The following is a 15,491-nucleotide window of genomic DNA, read 5'->3' on the forward strand; positions in this document are numbered from 1 at the left end:
GTCAGTGACTTTACTATGTATTTATATAAATAAGGAAATACACAATGTAAGCATTTGGATTTTATTCATGGTTATATTGACCAGAGTAACCCTACTTTCAAATTGTTATATATCTTTCCTCAAAATGGAATTGAGGGGATCTGGCAAGTGGCATGCTGGTTAAGGGTGCTGGACTCCCATGTAATTGACCGCGGTTCAAATCCTGGACCTGGTGGTTTGCTTTCTCACTTTCCCCTGTCTGTCTGTTTCACTCCATCCATCTCTGGTCAAATTAATATAAATAAATTAATTAAGCAGAATAAAGTAAAATATTTTTTAAAAAAATGGAATTTGTGATCAACAGATGGCATAATGGTTAAGTCATTGGACTTCCATGTAGTCGACCACAGTTCAAGTCCCAGACCTGGCAACTTACAGCTCAATACCAGGTGCATGTGTGTGTGTGCCCAATATCCCCAGAGAAGAATGGAGAAGGAATACCGGGGTGGACATCCCCCTGGGGGGTGATTTTTTTGTTTGTTTTTAACAAGCTCTCTTGTCCTATAGCAAAACTCTGGAATTGAGGCCACTTCCAATAAAGATACACAGAACAATCATTTCAGATGAAATAAAAATGAAAAAAAGTTATTAAAACAATTAACAGACAACACACTTAGGATTTTTATTTATTATTTATTTTAGGTCTTTGAGAGGTTTTTGTAATAGGGCATATGCATGCACTAGAGAGAGAGAGAGAAAGAAAGTGAGAAATAACCCCCTGGGGGGGTGGCCATGCTGCAGTTCGTTCTCCATTCTCTTCTTGCGATCTTGGGCATTCATGCACATGAACCCAGTGTGAGTTTAAGCCACTGGGTCCAGGACTCGGACCGTGGTTGATTACACGGGAGTCCAGCGACACAGTCATTATGCTATCTGCTGGTCCCACTTTTTATTTATTTATTTTTAAATAGTTTATGTGTATACTTAGGGTATACTGGGCATGATGCCCAGAAGTTTTTTTAAAGGTTTTTTTTTTTCTTAGAGGATTTTGGTGTAGAACGTGTGCACTTGCTGAAGACAGAAATGAAAAATCACCCCCTCAGTGGGAATGGTCACACCACAATCCCTCCTCTACCATTCTCCTCTCAGGATTATGGGCACAGACAAATGTGCCTGGCATGAGTTTCAATCCTCCGAGTCTGGGACTCAAGTGACTTTTGGCCATATAGGAGTCGAGTGATATAACTGTTACATCATTTTCCATCCCGATGCCCAGAGGTTCCTAAAGTTCCAGGAAAAATGTGGCTTATTTTCCTGGATGTCAGTTTTACTCAACAACATAACTAAACAGAAAAAAATCTGACAAGTCTTATCTTAGAAAATTTTTCTAAACAACCCAAGGAACTCTATATAGTGGAGTAGATTGTAGATTTACCGTGGTTTTCCACGATCACATATCAAAAGGTGCTTGTCCTTTCTCCTTAATGATGACTATTTATGGAAATTAGTTTGTAGAAATGCACTAAAGTAGGTAAATGATTCAGAGAAGAAAGTGGTGTATTACTATATTAAGACATTTTCTTCTGAGGTGGAAACCACAGTTGGTTGTATAGTTTTTATTTACTGATAAAGAAACATGAGTTTGTTTTGAAAGAGAGACCTTTTATTTTTTAACCCCTAAAGGATTATTTTTTAATTTTCTTATTATCATCATTCTTCAGTTTGACCAGAGACAGAGAAAGGGGGGATAAAAAAGCAAGCCGCCAGGCCTGGTACTCAAACCATAGTCAGTCATATGGGAATATAGTGCCTCAACCATCATGCCACCTGCAGGCCCCAAGACAGCTTTTTTTTTTTTTAATTTTTTTAAAATTTTTTAATTTTACCTAATTTATTATTATGTAATTTGACCAATGAGAGGCAGAGTGGGAAAGAGAGGAAAAATGTGAAAGCAAGCCACCAGGTCTAGGACTCAAGCTGCCCACATGGGAGTCCAGTGTCTTAACCACCATGTCACACACATGCCACCTCCAATAGAACTATTTTTATTGATCCAGAATTTTAAGAGGAATTATGGTGCCTGTGTAAGGTGCCTTGCTGGACAGTTTGATGGAAAATTGTGTTTAGATATTGCAGAATTTATAGAAGCAACATTTTTCCTTTCCTAGTAACCTTTAGTAACAGTATTTCATTTGAGATAGCTATGTTTTATTCTCTGTTCTATACTTAACTTGTTGTCCAACAATATAGGATGAGTGTTCCTAATCTGAAATTAAAATTGCTCCAAAATTGGAACATGTCGCCACAAGTGGAAAACATCACATCTGGCCTCATGATGGAGTGAAGTAAAAGTCCTGCAGTATAAGACTTGTATAAAATTACTGGACACCTTATGTGCAGAGGAGTATGTGAAACAAGCAAATGTCTTGTTTAGACTTGATTTCTTATTCCATGAAATCTCATGCATGTAAATATTTCCAAGTTCTCAAAAGTCAGAAATCCGATGTTTCTGATCCCAAGCATTTTTGGTAAGATACAGTCATCAAATGTGGACATAGAGATCTTGGTGCTCACATGTACTGTTCGTTACTTCTACATTTAAACATTTAAAACTACGGGAGTGGCCAGCAGTTGATGTGGTGTTTAAAAATTTAAAACTATGGTGATCAGCAGGTGTCATGGTGGTTGAGGAACTGGATACTCCCACATGGCCGACCACAGTTTGAGTCCTAGACCTGGTGATTTGCTTTCTCACTTTCTCCCTTTCTCTTTCTCTCTGTCTCTGTCTGGTCAGATTAAAATAATGAAACAAATAATTATTTAAATAAAAATTAATTTAAAATTATGTGGGGGGCCAGGCCAGCATGTCGCATAGTTGGGGAATTGGACTTCCACATGGCCAACTGTGGTTTGGTTCTCTGGCGTCTTGCTTTCTCACTTTCTCTCTCTTCCTCTTTCTGCCTCTCATTTGTGTGTGTGTGTGTGTGTGTGTGTGTGTGTGTGTGTGTGTATGTGTTTGTATCTGGCAAGCATGTTTGCCCTGTAGCAAATTGGCAAACAGTAATAAATAAAATTAAGTTTTAAAAAAACTTTCTTAAAGAATTACTTTATTTAACTTTATTTATTTATTTATTTATTTATTGGGAGAGGTTTTTGCTATAGGGCTTGTACACTCTCCAGAAAGACAGAGACAGACAGAAAGTGAGAAATCATCCCCCTAGCGGGGATCGCCATGCCGCAATTCCTTCTCTTCCATTTTTCTCTTGGGATCTTGAGCACGCATGCACATGTGTCCAGCACGAGTTTAAGCCCCCGGGTCCGGGACGTGAACTGCAGTCGACTACATGGGATCCAGTGACATCCGTTATTCCAACTGCTGGTCCCTAATTATTATTATTATTTTTAATTTGACCAGAGAGGGACAGAGTGAGAGAGAAGGAGAGGGAAAGTGAGAAAGCAAGCTGCCAGGTTTGGGACTTGAACCATAGTCAGCCATGTGGGAGTCCAGAGGTCCCAACCATATGTCACTGGCTGGCCCAAGTAAAAAAAAATTTAAGAGATTTTTCTTGTATATATGCTTCCCAGGGGATGACCATGCCACAATTCCTTTTTCTCCAGTCTCCATTCAGGATTTTTTTTTTTTTCTCTTAAAAGAGATTTTTGTGATAGGATGCATGCACTTGCAGCAAGAAAGAAAGTGAGAAATTACCCCTTCAGGGAGATGGCCATGCCACAGTCCTTTCTCCATTCTCCTCTCAGTATCTTGGGCACACGCACATGCGCCTGTCCTGAGTTTTAAGCCTCTTGGTCCAAGACTTAAACTGTGATCAACCACATGGGAGTCCAGTGACGTAAGCATTATGTCGTCTACTGATCCCTTTTCTTGGGATTTTGGGCATGCATCCACATGTTCTTGGCATGAGTTTTAAGCTGCCAGGTGTGACACTTGAACTGTATTTGACTATGTGAGAGTCCAGCGATATAACAATGATGCCATTTGCTGGTTCAAATAAATAAAATTCTTGGAAAAAAAAAATTCCTGAACTATGGGGCCTGCAGGTCACATGGAGATTAGGGTGCTGTATCTGACATAGCTAACCGCACTGTTCGAGTCTCAGTCCTGGAGCCTTGAAAATCATATTGTCCATGTGTGTGCATGCCCCAAATCCCAAAAGGTGAATGTAGGAGCAGGGATTGTGATGTGGCCATCCTTCCTGGGGAGTGATTTCTTTTTACTCCCCAAACCACACACCCCCACCCTTCACCCTCCGTTTCTGGCATGCACATGCCCTATAAGAAACAACTGTTGGAAGGATAGATACTGTCTGGATAGAGCTATCTGTATTACTTTTTAGTAGAGGACAGAAGGTCCAGAAGAACATTTTCGCGTGGGAATTTTCTGGTTGTCTGTACATTTTCTCAAAAGGAAGAGCTTTGCATTGCTTGAGATCCCAAAGTTCTTGTTTAGGACTATAAAAATCCATGCCTGACACTTGAGCCTAAAACAGCTTCACAGGTAGGTAGTTGCTTTACTATTGAAACTTTTTAAAAAGGATTATTGGGGCCAGCAAGTGCTGTGGTGGTTAAGGGCACTGGACTCGCACATGCTTACCATGGTTTGAGTCCCGGACCTAGCAGCTTGCTTTCTCTTGCTCTGTCTCTTTGCTCGCTCTGTTCCTCTCTGGCCAGATTTTTAAAAAGTAATAAAGTTAAATAAAATATTTAATAAATTTTTAAAATATAGAATTATTTATTTTGTTGCATTTATTATTATTGTTATTTTTAAGTTTTGTTATAGGACATGTACATTCAGCCGTGAGACAGAGAAAGAGAAAGTGAAAAAGCAGACCTCCACAAACCTCGGTCAGCCATGTGGCAGTCCTGTGCCTTAACCTCTATGCCACCTGCTGGCCTCACTATTGAAACTTTTAATTCCTCAGAAAAGAACCAAATAGGTGGACCACATAAATAAATACCCCAAGTAATCCCTCAACTCTTGCTCCCTACCAGTGTTGAACATACTTTCTGATTTCTGAGGTAGAAGAAAGTAAAAAAATCAGGAAATCAGTTATGGTTGAGGACACAGCAGTATAGCTTTACGTGAAACTTAACAGCTTTAGTAATGATTCTGTGATAAAAGATAACTTCTCCTTTGATATATCACGTTATTTTTGCTTTTCTTACAGTAACGGTTAAGAGATTTGGGCTACTAAATTTCTTTTCTGCAATGATAATAGGGACAGTCATTCATTCAGGGTAGTGTACAGTAGATATATATATATTTTTTTTATTTTTGGAGAGGTTTTCGCTATAGGGCGCATGTGCTCGCCAGAAAGACAGAGAGATAGAAAGCGAGAAATCACCCCCCAGGGGGGATGGCCACGCCACAATCCCTTCTCCTTCATTCTCCTCTTGGGATCTCAGGCACACACACAACGCACCCGGTGTGAGTTTAAGCCACTGGGTCTGGGATGCGAACCTCGGTCGACTACGTGGGAGTCCAGCAACATAGCCATTACGCTAACTGCTGGTCCCCAGTAGATAATTTTTAATGCTTTATTTCTAATTAAGGTAAAATAGCCAGAATAATATATAAATTTTGGTTTACAGTGGGGGTAAGTTATTTAAGGAGCTACAAGTATTTTTATGTGAGTAACATACCTTTGTATGTATGTATGTATTTATTATAAAAATTAGAGTTTCTTATTTTCCCTTTTTTCTCACTTATTTGTTCATAAAGATGAATAGGAAAGCTTGAGGTGAGTGTGTAAATTGTTCCTCATTCTTAAATGCATAATTTCTGTGGATCTTTTGGAAGTCAAGACCAGTTTCTTGGAGGTTGATTAGAGGTGGTAGGAAGAGAGGAATTCAAGACTTTCATCTCCTTTAACTGGTGTGCAGAGCTCACTCAGACTTTTTTATTTGTTTTTTGAGAGATTTTTACCATAAGGCATGTGTGCTCACAGAAGAGACAGAAAGTGAGAAATCACCCCCCAGGGGAGATGACCACAATGCAATCCCTTCTCCATTCTCCTCTTGGGATTTTGGGCACGCAAGCACATGTGCCTGGAGTGTTTTAAGCCACCAGGTCCAGGACTCAAACCACCATCAACATGGGCAGTCCAGTGCCTTAATTGCTGTGTCTTCTGCTGGCCCCAGGCTTCTGTATTTATAAACCTAACTGTATCTGTGCCTAGGAAAGTACAGTAGTCTGTCCTGTTAATCTGCAAGGGATACATTACTCGACCCTCAATGGATGTTCATAGCCACAGATAATACTGAATCACATATGTATAATATATAGTTTATAAATTGTTTTTCTCTTATATGTGTATGCTTATGATAAAATTTAATTTATAAATAAGGCAAAATAGGAGATTAAGACAGTAAAACAGAACAAGTTAAATTCATGTGCAATAAAAGTTATGTTAATATAAATGAGCTATTTTTGTATTGCAGTTGACCAGGGGTAACCAGAACTGCAGAAAGTAAAACCATGGATCAAAGGGACTACTGTGTTAGAGATGTGAAGGGCTCAGGGAAGGGAATCCAGAATGTAGGAAATGTGTCATGTGCAGACTAAGTGGTTTCTGATAAAGTGTATTTTAACAATACAGGATTTAGGCTTCAAGAGCCAGTAGTTTCAGTTGAAATAGCCATATGTGCCTTGTGATAAAAACTTTCAGTGCCAAGTTACTAGATGATTAACTCTTTCATTTAAAACCTTTGGAGAAGGCTGGCCCCATAGTTTAGTGATTAAGGGAGCCAGATTCCATGTGTCTGACCATGCTTCTCGAATTCCAGTCCCAACCGTTGCAGCTTAAAAACATGCCAGGTACATGTGTGCCCAAAACTCTGAAATGATGGAGAAATAGAAGTAATGCAGTGTGACTATGCCCCATGGTGTGTGTGTGTGTGTGTGTGCGTGCGTTCTCAATCTCTTTCTTTTTTTTTTTTTTTGGAGAGGTTTTTGCTATAGGACATGTGTGCTTGCCAGACAGACAGAGAGAGACAGAGAGACAGAAAGCGAGAAATCACCCCCTAGGGGGGAAGGTCACGCCGCAATCCCTGCTCCTCCATTCTCCTCTCAGGATCTTGGGCACGCACGCACACGTGCCCGGCGTGAGATTTAAGCCACCAGGTCCGAGACGTGAACCGCGGTCGACTACATGGGAGTCCAGCGACATAGCCATTACGCTAACTGCTGGTTCCCTCTTTTTTTTTTTGGGTTGAGGTTTTTGATATAGGGCGCCGCCAGGAAGACAGAGAGAGACAGAGAGACAGAAATCGAAAATCACCCCCTGGGAGAATGGTAACGCCACTATCCCTTCTTCATTCTCCTCCTGGGATCTTGGGCACACACGTATACGCGTCCGGCGTGAGTTTCAGCCACCGCGTCCCAGACTCAAATTGTGGGTGACTACATGGGAGTCAGCAACATAGCCATTATGCCATCTGCTGGTCCCTCTCCCTTTTTCTGTTAGTCTGGCAAGCACGTAAGCCCTTTGCCAAATTAAGGGGGGGTGGGAACAGGACAGCAGATGGCATAATGTTTAAGTTGCTGGATTCCCATATAATTAACTGTGGTTTGAGCCCGGACCCAGTGGCTTAAAAACTCACGCCTGGTGCATTTGTGTGTGTGTGCCTAAACTCCTGAAAGGAGATTAGAGGAGAAGGGATCGTGGCGTGGCCATCTCCTTTGGAAGGTGATTTCTCGCTTTCTGTCTCTTTGGTGAGTGCACGTACCCTATAACAAAAATCTCTTAAAAAAAAAAAAAAAAAAGAAGTAGCCAGAGATGAAATAGAGTATCACTGAAGGGGTTTTAAGGAGAAGCGTGTAGATTAAAGGCCTTATCGTAATACGTTACTGATTTAAAATAAGAAAGAAGCTAGCTGGTGGCATGGTGGTTAAGGCTCTGGGTCCCACCTAACTGATGTCACAGTTTGAGCTCTGGACCCAGCAGCTTGAAAACACACCAGGCGAATGTGTGTGTACACATCCAAAATCTCAAAAGGAGTGAAAAATGAAGGAAAATGAATTTTAGTATGATCATTTCCCATGAGGGGGAATGCTTTCTCAATATCCCCACCTCCCCTTCCAATGCGTGCATGTACCCTCTGGCAAAGTTAAACATAAAGGAACACATCACAATTATAGTTTACTGTTTACTGTGTTGTTGGTGTATGATTTTAATAGTTTTAATTATAGTCTTTGAGGAAAGTATCATGTTTATCCACAATGCCAAGTATGACGTTGTTTACAAGAAGACTGGGTAAAGAGGCAGGATTGAGAAATTAAGAAACATTTAGAAGGCTAGCAGGTTGCATGATGGTTAGGATGCTGGACTCCCACATGGCTGGCCCTAGTTCAAGTCCCAGACCTGGTGGCTTGCTTTCTCACTTTCCCTTTCTCTCTCTTGTTGTCTCTGTCTGGTAAAATTAAAAAAAAAAAAAAAGAAAGAAAGAAAGAAAGAAAAAAAAGAAACATTTTTAGCATGGTTACAGGTTTTTCATGACCAAAGAAGGGAGCAAATGTCCACGCTCGGGCATAGTCATGCCTCAGTCACTTTTACTCCATTTCTTCATCCAATAATTGTGAATAAGTACTCACATACATCCAGTGTGTTTCTCAAGTCATTAGAACCAGGACTTGAATCTTGGCCATGTGGAATGCAGCTCTCCCCGCCCAGATGCTTAACCACTATGCTACAGGGCCCCCTTAAAGTAGTTAGTTTTGTAATACAACATAATCCTTATGTTGTAGTTATTGGTGTTATTGCCTTACAGTTGTAGAAGCTTTAGGATAAGGTTTGGTCTTTTCAGTTTTGAACGTTGTATTCTCTAATACAGTGTCTTGTACACAGTATGTTCTTAATGAGGATTTGTTGAGCCAATTAGTTTAGAAAATAAATGATTTTTGAATATGTATCCATTGGTGACATCTTCAGATTACTAGTGGTTGAGTGAAGTCATTGTTAGAAAAATATAGATGTGAAATTTATCTTTCTATAGAGTTTAATGCATTGTAACCAGAGCTAGCCATTTATGCACTACAATATGGTTCTTTTATGTATCTGAAAATGAGCATGGTATGTTTACGAAGCAAAGTAGTGAAATACTTTTGAGTGTATGGATGTGAATATATTGATCATTTAAATTAAGATTTTAGTTAGTACCATATGAAAAGAAGCTTATTCGTTTTTGTAAAGTTGAGGACAAACCAGCTCTAAAGGACTGTGGAGGTGGTTTAGAGAAAACATGTTTGGTTTATTAACTCTTGTTTTAGAATGATTTTCATTTTCTTTTTGGACTTTTATCCCCTTTCCTCAATTTGCGCTGTTTTTTAAAGAATGCCAGGCCAGAAACTGTCACTAATGATGATGAAGAAGCCTTAGATGAAGAAACTAAGAGAAGAGATCAGATGATTAAAGGGGCTATTGAAGTTTTAATACGAGAGTACTCCAGTGAGCTAAATGCCCCTTCTCAGGAATCTGATTCTCACCCCAGGAAAAAGAAGAAGGAAAAGAAGGAGGACGTATGTATTCTGATAACATGTAGCACGTAGTCATTTATTTCTTCAGTTTATTTGTTACAGTGCTTCTCTAGTGCTTTGAATACCTTTTAGTTTCTGTGGGAGAAACAATGACTAGGAAATGTTTGGTACTCCTAAACTAATTTCTTTTGGATAAACATAGAGAAATTATGGGGAGTGCTCTTTAACAGTCTTTAAAGTATTTTATATGCCATGAAAAGTATTATATATATTTTTATATCTGTTATCATTTAGCTGAATGCTAATTTGACCATTTTACCAATTAGCTTCTTGATTTTTTTTTTTTTTCTTTGATGACTAAAATGACATGCTGGCCTTGCTTTACTTTATCCTATCATTATGGTTCTTCTAGTTCTGCTTTAAGCAGGAAACCAAGTCTCATTCACTGATGATTTTCTATGTATGGATTGCCTTGTCTTTAGAAACCATATCTCGTTCCCTTCCTGGCACAGTAGTAATGGCATTAATATTAAACTGGAGGTCTCTTAAAAAACAGCAGCGTAATAAAAATACTCCTCCTTAGTATATATTCATTGCTATCTCTTTGTCAGCCTAAGTTAATTAGGGAATCCAGTTTGGAAAAAAAAAACTTTTTTTTTTTTAAATATACTTTATTACTTTTGGATATACTTGATGAGCAGTGTTCTTTAATAATATAGGAAGTATGTTACATACCTGGATTATATTTGCCATAAAGTGATAAATTTTAGTTTTTAAGAGATAGTTACAGCTGATATCATCCTGGGTTTCAGGGTATTACTAGGCCATTTTCAGTTTTCTTTTTGGACAAATAATATTTTTGTTACTTGGTTTGTTCTCTCATATGGTTCTAAAAACCTGTTTAGTGAAGTACAGTCTGTTGGGAATTGTAATTGGTAGGTTAGTCAGGTACAGAGTAATTGAGGCCTATACAATTTGTACATCCCCTTCTTCCATTAATGGGAAAGAAGAAAATAAGCAGACGTATTTGATATGGATCGGAAAGAGAGGACCAAAGCAGTCCTGCTCTGTGGTAGGAATTATAGGTAATTTTGTTGGGATGGTTGTTTCTTTTATCTTAGAGAGAAGATCAGGGGAAAAAAAACCCTGTTATCTTATTCTGTATTTGTCTGTTTGGGTAGGTTATCAGAGGGCTTATATAAAGAGAGAAATCATTTTAATATTAAGTAAATTGAAATCAAGAAAATGTCACAGAAATGCAGTAATACCTTTAACAGTTATTATTTGCAGAATTAATGTATAGAGTTGCTATTCAGTTGATATTTTTGTGGATTTTTTCCACAGATTTTCCGCAGATTTCCAGTTGCCCCACTGATCCCTTATCCGCTCATCACTAAGGTTCGTTAAATTGTACTTTGACAATACCTGTGTTTACCGCTAATTGGTGGATTTGTAATTCTTACTCAAAAATTTTTACTTCTTTTTTAAAAAAATAGGTTTTATAGCATTTATTTAAAAAATCTTAATGCCAGTGGTACATGCTCTTTTCTTTTCATTGTTTTGTCTTTTGCGTTTTTTATTTTTAGTTTTTGCGATAGGGCATGTGTGTTCTTTGGAAAGAAACATTGAGAGAGAAAGTGAGAAATCACCCTCGGGGGAGGGTGTGGTCACACCTCAGTCCCTTCTCCATTCTACTCCCAGAATTTTTGTTATGCATGCACACACACCCATTATGATTTTCAAGCCCTTGGATCTGAGATTCAGACCATGGTCAGCCATATGGGAGTCCAGAGCCACCCCTCGCTGGCCCCAAGGGACCTAGTTTTCTATGCACAGTTCTTTTTTGTTTTGAGAGAGAGAGAGATTTTTGCTATAGGGTGCATGTGCTCGCTGGTGAGAGAGAGATATAGAGTCAGAATGTGAGGAATCACCCCCTCTCCAGGGAGATGGCTGTGCCACCGTCCCTCTACCTCCATTCTCCTCTCAGAATTTTAGGCATGCACACATTTGTGCTTAGCATGAGTTTTAAGTCGCTGGTTCCAGAACTCGAACTGAGATGGACCACGTGGGAGTCCAGTGATGTAACCATTATGCTATCCACTGGTCCCTCTGTGCACAGTTCTTAACTCCTCTTCTGTGGTGCCAGTCCATGATTTTTCATTGTTTTATTTGATTGCAGATTGTTTGATCTATTACTGCAGATGTTCTGTTTTTTGGTTTACTAATATATTTCATAAGACCTATCCAAAACATTTAACATTTAACTTTTTCTGTTGATGTAGATTGATGTTTATGCATTCCCTTTTGTCTTTTTTTAGGAGGATATAAATGCTATAGAAATGGAAGAAGATAAAAGAGACCTGATATCCCGAGAGATCAGCAAGTTCAGAGACACACACAAGGTAGTATTCTTGCTTTTTCACTTGATACCAATCTAGACATTTTACAGTCACTTTACAGAGTCCAAAGCAAACAGTCAAAAAAAAAAAAAAAACCTTACATTAAGTATAATTTTAAGTGCTTTTTATAGGTTTAGTTGATGTTAGATAGAAACCAAGGAACAAAAACCAGTACCATATTAAAGTGGTCCTTGACCCATTTTAGTTTTTTCAGTTATTGACCACTTCAATCATCTCATTTAATATGAATAGAAGCTAGTTTTAGTTTTAGATTTCAACATAAACATCAGGATCAGATTTAAATTAGATTCATGGGGACAAAAGGACAGATACACTATAGTGTATTTCTGGGTCCAGTAATTTTAACTTAATCCTAGGAAAACCTTTAGAGATGAGATTAAGGTTTATATTTGTATAGATTTAAGTTGAATGGGGGAGATTTAAAAAAGTAGGTCAGTGGTTACCAGACTTACCAAATTTTAGATGCATGGAAGAACTGTAAATTCCCATAAAGCTAATCTATTCATTGACCCCCACCATTATGATAGAGATCATATGGTGACTAATGCAAGATGAAACTCTCAGCTTGGAAAGTAACAAGGAATAGGATGTAAGTATGAGCTTCTGTTTTTTATTACATTTATGGATGCCCCCTCAGAAAAATATGCAAAGGGGTAACTGGCTTGGAAATGGGTATTTCTGCATAGTAAATCCCACTCACGAGTTTTGCCTATTTAAAGCTTCTCTCAATGACAGTGCATCTGTGAATGTTCGCTGGTGTTGAAGGTGATGCTTATGGATGGTGATAGCAAACATTGCATGAAATGTATTTTAATGTTAGAAATAATAAGGTATTACTGGTTCTTACTCATAGACAGAGAGATCTTTAACTCAATGAAATGTTAAGTGTTCATTTTCTCTTTTATTCAATCTTATATTTTTCATTGCTTTTAAAATCCCAAGTTGACAATGCCATTGAATCAATGTTTCTGAACACTGATTATCCAGTGCCTGTCCCTTCTTCACAGACATAGTCCTTTTTTAGGAATCAAATGTGTCTAAAAGTACAAATATATTTCTGCCAAAATTAATTTTAAGAGTTAAAAGAGATCTGTTGGAAGTCATTTCCGCGGAATATCTTTGATTAGGTTCACTACTCAAATTCAGGGCCGAGTAAGCTTAAAAATGGTATATAGTTGTGTGTGTGGTTTACCCTCTTTTTATTTTTATTTATTTGTTCAAGCCTGTTGTGTAAATTACCAGGAAATTGTGTTTTTAAAAAATGAATTCAAAATATATTTGCTTCAGAGTTTGAGAATTTGTCAGGCATTTTACTGCCTTAGAATTATTGCCTGGGTAAATAATGGTTTTGAATTTCTAAATGTGTTTTGATAATAAAAAGAAATCTAAACACAAAACAAAACAGTTTTTTTATTGGGTGGTGTGGTTAAAGGGGATGTTTGAAATGCAAAATATAAAGAATGAGCTCAGTGAACCTTTGCATGTTTTGGTATGAGTTTATTAAATAACCACAGACTGTCAGGGTATCAGCGTGGCAGGGGGCGTCCATTTACAGCACGGATGAGTCTGAAGAGAGAGTAAGGTAAGATTTGTGATTTTTTTTTTTTTTTTTTTCCCAATCTGTCCTTTCCTCTTCATTACTTTCTTACACCTTTCTAGACTCACCTCATTTCCTCCTTCTGTAGTCTTTGTTTTAGAAAATATACAGTACACACATATATATGCCACACAATACACACACATATATGCCATGTATGTGTGTGTGCAAGCACACGTGTGTATGTATATAGTATATGTAACCTCTTAGAAAAACATTTAACATAGAACAGGGTCACTCACTCTTTAATTTATTTAGAACAAAACTTCTGAAATTAATCCCAACATATGTTATCTTTACATATTTGAAACTATACACCAAAGAAATAACTAGCACAGTGAATAAACAGGATACAGAGCTAGGGAATTATACAAAAGATATTAATATTGGAACAGCTAAAATAATTCTGTAAGTATCTGTTATCTCAGAAATAGATTTCTAAGTATATGACGTTGAGGTAAGTTTTATAGATTCATGCATAATTTTTTAGTATAGATTTTTATATTCCATTAGAACTGATTCAGAAATGAGATTTTGTCCCTTATATATATATATATATCTTTTAGTTTCTGTCCTCTCTATACCATTTCTTATCTCTTAACCTTTCTAATTTCAATGTATTCAGTATGGGCTTTGCCTGCATTGTTCTTTGATATTGACTGGCACGGCTGCTGAATATATTGATCTCTCATGCATTAGCTTTTCTTTCATAATCTTCTGTCGGTTCTCTGATCCATGAGCAAGAGAAAAGGAATGTCTAACAGGTAAGATTGCTTTTTAAAGTTGTTTTAAATGCTTTTACATGACTGAGAAAAGAAAAATGCACATTTTATTATTGCAGTTTAAATTTCATTTTGGTGAAACTAAACATGGAACCTTAAGAGATAAATGTGTTTTGTTTTTGTTTTGCTTTGTTTTACCTGTTTGGGGTATTTTTGTTTGTTTGTTTTCCTGAGTTTGTGTAGAAACCCTGTGGTACACTGGTAATCTTGTCAGGGTACAAACGTGGTCTGATTTGTTATTTGGTTTATTTGTGAACCATGTACTTGCTCTTCCTCCCAGAAACATAGCTTGTAGGCAAGGTTAATCCAGTGTTGGCGATCCATGTCCTAGCACAACATCTGTAAGTTAATACATGATCATTCCTTCCAAGGATGGATTTATCATTGTCAATATATTTTTATTGTCTTACAGGCATAATGGGCATAAATATATTGCTTTTAAATATTTTAAATGAAAACATTACAATTATGTAAATTTTGCTTGCAGTGAGTGATTTTCCAACTTTTTGTATTTGGTGGGCTGTCCATCTTGTAATGGTGGGAGTAAATGTTTGGTATAGATAAGATGGCAGATCTGGGCTGAATTCAGCTTGTGTTTGTTTTGGAGGGTGGGCAAACCAGAGGGCAGAAGATTATTTAGCTGCTTTACAATAACTTGCTCTCCTCTCTCATCTGCCCTTTAAAATCCTCAACTAAGTAACCTTTGGGTTATGGTATCAATAGTCCCACTGATCTACAGACATTCATAATGGGCAGGACTAAGTTTTAGCTGAGTGTAGTATTTGTGGAAATTATTTTTAACCACCACGTTCATTTTAGTTAATACATAGTCATTGATTTGCTACTGACACTTGACACAGTCTCCCAGCATCCAAGATTGAAGATTCCTGGTCTGTGTACAATATATGGTTTTGCACGAAATCTTTCTGGTCTTATGACTGCTTCAGTTTAATTTGTCAAATAAAACCACAAGTATTTAATATTAACGTACCAGTGGAATGGTGTTTTTGTTCCCAATATTGGGCATTGCTCTTGGGGAAAAAATCTGAATAATTGACCTAAAGAGTTAACTCTAAAAGTACTTTTATTGGTTTCTAGAAACTGGAAGAAGAGAAAGGCAAAAAGGAAAAAGAAAGACAGGAAATTGAGAAAGAACGGAGAGAAAGAGAGAGGGAGCGTGAAAGGGAACGAGAAAGGCGAGAACGGGAACGAGAAAGGGA

The 15,491-nt window shown here is 37.8% G+C and overlaps 1 protein-coding gene across 3 annotated transcripts in view; it reads left to right on the forward strand.

Annotated features, from left to right (window-relative positions):
* The window catches only part of RBM25 (RNA binding motif protein 25), a 101,359-nt gene that overhangs the window by 64,672 nt on the left and 21,196 nt on the right, over positions 1 to 15,491 (forward strand). For all 3 annotated transcript variants that reach the window (XM_006170507.3, XM_027769111.1, XM_014585022.2), the window contains 4 exons: positions 9,329 to 9,514; positions 10,817 to 10,870; positions 11,791 to 11,874; positions 15,370 to 15,491. The exon at positions 15,370 to 15,491 is cut by the window's right edge and continues 162 nt beyond it. In XM_006170507.3, the coding sequence (XP_006170569.1) occupies positions 9,329 to 9,514; positions 10,817 to 10,870; positions 11,791 to 11,874; positions 15,370 to 15,491 (446 nt within the window). The remainder of the gene's footprint in view (positions 1 to 9,328; positions 9,515 to 10,816; positions 10,871 to 11,790; positions 11,875 to 15,369) is intronic.

The sequence above is a fragment of the Tupaia chinensis genome, unplaced genomic scaffold (genome assembly GCF_000334495.1).
Source record: "Tupaia chinensis unplaced genomic scaffold, TupChi_1.0 Scaffold148607_1, whole genome shotgun sequence".
Lineage (NCBI taxonomy): Eukaryota > Metazoa > Chordata > Mammalia > Scandentia > Tupaiidae > Tupaia > Tupaia belangeri.